We start from the raw sequence: 6,000 nt of genomic DNA, 5'->3' as shown, positions 1-6,000 counted from the left end.
ATTCATTATCTCAGAGGAAACACACGGCCATCTTTACAATTCAGTTATACTCTGAGGAAACACCGGCCATCTTTACAATTCAGTTATCTCAGAGGAAACACCGGCCATCTTTACAATTCAGTTATCTCAGAGGAAACACACTGCCATCTTTACAATTCAGTTATCTCCGAGGAAACACACGGCCCATCTTACAATTCAGTTATCTCAGAGGAAACACACTGCCATCTTTACATTCAGTTATCTCCGAGGAAACACCGGCCATCTTTACAATTCAGTTATCTCAGAGGAAACACACAGCCATCTTTACAATTCAGTTCTCAGAGGAAACACACGCCATCTTTACAATTCAGTTATCTCAGAGGAAACACGCAGCCATCTTTACAATTCATTTTATCTCAGAGGAAACACGCAGCCATCTTTACAATTCAGTTATCTCAGAGGAAACACACGGCCATCTTTACAATTCAGTTATCTCAGAGGAACACACACGGCCATCTTTACAATTCAGTTATCTCAGAGGAAAACACAGCCAAGGAGAAATATATAATGCCGTCTGAACTGTAGCAACCACAGTCATCACCGCATCGTTTTCATCATATTTATCATCACTATCATCATCCTAATTTTCCTCAGGATTAGGTGCGTCATCATCTTCTTCATCGTCGTCGTCACCATTATCATCTTCATCACTTGTTCAAGTGGAAAAAAAGTGTTAAGAGTCCCAAGACAGATTACTCTCCTTGATCAAACAGTAGTTTGTTTCATAAATTAAGCACCCAGACAGATTACTCTCCCTAATCAAACCAGTAGTTTGTTTCATAAAGAAGCAACACAAGACAGATTACTCTCCTTGATCAAACCAGTAGTTTGTTTCATAAAAGAAAGCAACACAAGACAGATTACTCTCCTTGATCAAACCAGTAGTTTGTTTCATAAAGAAAGCAACCCAAGACAGATTACTCCCCTTGATCAAACCAGTAGTTTGTTTCATAAAGAAAGCAACACAAGACAGATTACTCTCCTTGATCAAACCAGTAGTTTGTTTCATAAAGAAAGCAACCCAAGACAGATTACTCCCCTTGATCAAACCAGTAGTTTGTTTCATAAAGAAAGCAACACAAGACAGATTTACTTCCTTGATCAAACCAGTAGTTTGTTTCATAAAGAAAGCAACCCAAGACAGATTACTCCCCTTGATCAAACCAGTAGTTTGTTTCATAAAGAAAGCAACCCAAGACAGATTACTCCCCTTGATCAAACCAGTAGTTTGTTTCATAAAGAAAGCAACACAAGACATATTACTCTCCTTGATCAAACCAGTAGTTTGTTTCATAAAGAAAGCAACAGCAGCATCTATATTTACCTGAAGTAGAAGAATATAGCCAGAGAGATCAGGAGGGAGGCTATGGATAAGGCATGACCCACAATCGCCATGTAGTACAGGATATAGGCCATCTGGAACAATACAGATACACCCTATATTCAAACAAATAAGACTATACAGTAGTGCATCAAGGACATTCATGAACCGTTAACCCTGACTTCCATTTGCTACCTTGATGTAAACAAAATATGAAAGAGGGGAGACTAGGACATGGCCTTAAGGTCACAGATGGTTTTAATCCATCCTCTACAAGGTGTGTTGAGCCATGCTTGAATGCATAGCTAGGGTCAGACGTTTTACTATGCATAGCTAGGGTCAGATGTTTTACTATGTATTGCTAGGGTCAGACGTTTTACTATGCATTGCTAGGGTCAGATGTTTTACTATGCATTGCTAGGGTCAGATGTTTTACTATGCATTGTGGGTCAGACGTTTTACTATGCATTGCTAGGGCAGATGTTTTACTATGTATTGCTAGGGTCAACGTTTTACTATGCATTGCTAGGGTCAGACGTTTTACTATGCATTGCTAGGGTCAGACGTTTTACTATGCATTGCTAGGGTCAGATGTTTTACTATGCATTGCTAGGGTCAGATGTTTTACTATGTATTGCTAGGGTCAGATGTTTACTATGCATTGCTAGGGTCAGACGTTTTACTATGCATTGCTAGGGTCAGACGTTTTACTATGCATTGCTAGGGTCAGATGTTTTACTATGCATTGCTAGGGTCAGATGTTTTACTATGCATTGCTAGGGTCAGACGTTTACTATGTTTGCTAGGGTCAGACGCTTTACTATGCATTGCTAGGGTCAGACGCTTCACTATGCATTGCTAGGGTCAGACGTTTTACTATGCATTGCTAGGGTCAGATGTTTTACTATGCATTGCTAGGTCAGGTTTTACTATGTATTGCTAGGGTCAGACGTTTTACTATGCATTGCTAGGGTCAGACGTTTTACTATGCATTGCTAGGGTCAGATGTTTTACTATGTATTGCTAGGGTCAGACGTTTTACTATGCATGCTAGGTCAGATGTTTTACTATGCATTGCTAGGGTCAGACGTTTTACTATGCATTGCAGGGTCAGATGTTTTACTATGCATTGCTAGGGTCAGACTTTTACTATGTATTGCTAGGGTCAGATGTTTTACTATGCATTGCTAGGGTCAGATGTTTTACTTGTATCGCTAGGTCAGACGTTTTACTATGTATTGCTAGGGTCAGATGTTTTACTATGCATTGCTAGGGTCAGACGTTTTACTATGCATTGCTAGGGTCAGATGTTTTACTATGTATTGCTAGGTCAGACGTTTTACTATGCATGCTAGGGTCAGATGTTTTACTATGTATTGCTAGGGTCAGACGTTTTACTATGTATTGCTAGGGTCAGACGTTTACTATGCATTGCTAGGGTCAGATGTTTTACTATGCATTGCTAGGGTCAGACGTTTTACTATGCATTGCTAGGGTCAGATGTTTTATATGCATTGCTAGGGTCAGACGTTTACTTTGTATTGCTAGGGTCAGATGTTTTACTATGCATTGCTAGGGTCAGATGTTTTACTATGTATTGCTAGGGTCAGACGTTTTACTATGTATTGCTAGGGTCAGATGTTTTACTATGCATTGCTAGGGTCAGACGTTTTACTATGCATTGCTAGGGTCAGATGTTTTACTATGTATTGCTAGGGTCAGACGTTTTACTATGCATTGCTAGGGTCAGATGTTTTACTATGTATTGCTAGGGTCAGACGTTTTACTATGCATTGCTAGGGTCAGACGTTTTACTATGCATTGCTAGGGTCAGATGTTTTACTATGCATTGCTAGGGTCAGACGTTTTACTATGATTGCTAGGGTCAGACGATTTTACTATGCATTGCTAGGGTCAGACGTTTTACTATGCATTGCTAGGGTCAGACGTTTTACTATGTATGCTAGGGTCAGAGTTTTACTATGCATTGCTGGTCAGATTTTACTATGCATTGCTAGGGTCAGATGTTTTACTATGCATTGCTAGGTCAGATGTTTTACTATGCATTGCTAGGGTCAGATGTTTCTATGCATTGCTAGGGTCAGACGTTTTACTATGCATTGCTAGGGTCAGACGCTTACTATGCTTGCTAGGGTCAGACGTTTTACTATGCATTGCTAGGGTCAGACGTTTTACTATGCATTGCTAGGGTCAGAGTTTTACTATGCATTGCTAGGGTCAGACGTTTACTATGCATTGCTAGGGTCAGACGCTTTACTATGCATTGCTAGGGTCAGATGTTTTACTATGCATTGCTAGGGTCAGATGTTTTACTATGCATTGCTAGGGTCAGACGTTTTACTATGCATTGCTAGGGTCAGAGTTTTACTTGCATTGCTAGGGTCAGACGTTTTACTATGTATTGCTAGGGTCAGACGTTTTACTATGCATTGCTAGGGTCAGACCTTTACTATGCATTGCTAGGGTCAGACGTTTTACTATGCATTGCTAGGGTCAGACGTTTTACTATGTATTGCTCAGAAATAGAAACCTGTTCCTCTATGACCTCCTCCATATCATGATTGTAAAATGTAATTGTGTGTAAGCGTAGGTACATTTTACTGTACCATATTTACCATATCTAGCTAAATTTGACCAATTGTTCCCCCCTTGGTCTCCTCTGCATTGAATATAACTGTATTATCGCCTTTTGAAAATGTCCCCTTATTGTGATTTGTAAAATAGGATCAAGTGTATGCTATAAATAGCACATGTATGGGATTGATGGATCACTCAGTGACAAACCTTACCTTCAGCTTGCCAGTAGTGTGGAAGTTACACAGCGTGTAGTTGGACCATGTCCTATTAGAATCTGGGTGGCGGAACCACTGTCCTGATTCGCCACATGTCTTTGTAGCTTTTTCTGATGAAACAATCAAGTAAGATTAATAATACACACTTTGAATATGTTTAACACTTAACCACTTAAACAGAAACACTTAAACTGTACATGTTCATAAAGCTTTGCAAACACTTGACACCATGAATAATCAAATCAAATCAAATTTTATTAGTCACATACACATGGTTAGCAGATGTTAATGCGAGTGTAGCGAAATGCTTGTGCTTCTAGTTCCGACAATGCAGTAATAACCAACAAGTAATCTAACCTAACAATTCCACAACTACTACCTTATACACACACACAGAGTGTAAAGGGATAAAGAATATGTACATAAAGATATATGAATGAGTGGTGGTACAGAACGGCATGGCAAGATGCAGTAGATGGTATAGAGTACGGTATATACATATGAGATGAGTACTGTAGGGTATGTAAACATAAGAGTGCATAGTTTAAAGTGGCTAGTGGTACATGTATTACATAAGATGGCAAGATGCAGTAGAATATATAGAGTACAGTATATACATATGAGATGGGTAATGTAGGGTATGTAAACATTATATTAAGTGGCATTGTTAAAGTGGCTAGTGGTACATTTTTACATAATTTCCATCAATTCCCATTTAAAGTGGCTGAGTTGAGTCAGTATGTTGGCAGCGGCCGCTAAATGTTAGTGGTGGCTGTTTAACAGTCTGATGGCCTTGAGATAGAAGCTGTTTTCAGTCTCTCGGTCCCTGCTTTGATGCACCTGTACTGACCCGCCTTCTGGATGATAGCGGGGTGAACAGGCAGTGGCTTGGGTGGTTGTTGTCCTGATGATCTTTATGGCCTTCCTGTGACATCGGGTGGTGTAGGTGTCCTGGAGGGCAGGTAGTTTGCCCCCGGTGGTGCGTTCTGCAGACCTCACTACCCTCTGGAGAGCCTTACGGTTGTGGGCGGAGCAGTTGCCGTACCAGGCGGTGATACAGCCCGACAGGATGCTCTCGATTGTGCATCTGTAGAAGTTTGTGAGTGCTTTTGGTGACAAGCCAAATTTCTTCAGCCTCCTGAGGTTGAAGAGGCGCTGCTGCGCCTTCTTCACAAGCCTGTCTGTGTGGGTGGACCAATTCAATTTGTCCGTGATGTGTACACCGAGGAACTTAAAACTTTCCACCTTCTCCACTACTGAACCGTCGATGTGGATAGGGGGGTGCTCCCTCTGCTGTTTCCTGAAGTCCACAATCATCTCCTTTGTTTTGTTGACGTTGAGTGTGAGGTTATTTTCCTGACACCACACTCCGAGGGCCCTCACCTCCTCCCTGTAGGCCGTCTCGTCGTTGTTGGTAATCAAGCCTACCACTGTAGTGTCATCCGCAAACTTGATGATTGAGTTGGAGGCGTGCATGGCCACGCAGTCGTGGGTGAACAGGGAGTACAGGAGAGGGCTCAGAACGCACCCTTGTGGGGCCCCAGTGTTAGGATCAGCGGGTGGAGATGTTGTTACCTACCCTCACCACCTGGGGGCGGCCCGTCAGGAAGTCCAGGACCCAGTTGCACAGGGCGGGGTCGAGACCCAGGGTCTCGAGCTTGATGACGAGTTTGGAGGGTACTATGGTGTTAAATGCTGAGCTGTAGTCGATGAACAGCATTCTCACATGGGTATTCCTCTTGTCCAGATGGGTTAGGGCAGTGTGCAGTGTGGTTGCGATTGCCGTCGTCTGTGGACCTATTGGGTCGGTAAGCAAATTGGAGTGGG

The 6,000-nt window shown here is 42.0% G+C and overlaps 1 protein-coding gene across 1 annotated transcript in view; it reads right to left on the bottom strand.

Annotated features, from left to right (window-relative positions):
* The window catches only part of calcr (calcitonin receptor), a 109,717-nt gene that overhangs the window by 42,745 nt on the left and 60,972 nt on the right, over positions 1-6,000 (bottom strand). The window contains 2 exon segments of the mRNA XM_070436263.1: positions 1,364-1,455; positions 4,171-4,283. Of these exon segments, the coding sequence (XP_070292364.1) occupies positions 1,364-1,455; positions 4,171-4,283 (205 nt within the window).

This window comes from Salvelinus sp. IW2-2015, linkage group LG31 (assembly GCF_002910315.2).
Source record: "Salvelinus sp. IW2-2015 linkage group LG31, ASM291031v2, whole genome shotgun sequence".
Taxonomy (NCBI): Eukaryota; Metazoa; Chordata; class Actinopteri; order Salmoniformes; family Salmonidae; genus Salvelinus; species Salvelinus sp. IW2-2015.
The sequence above is the reverse complement of the archived record's forward strand: the minus strand, read 5'-3'. Positions and strand labels throughout refer to the sequence as shown.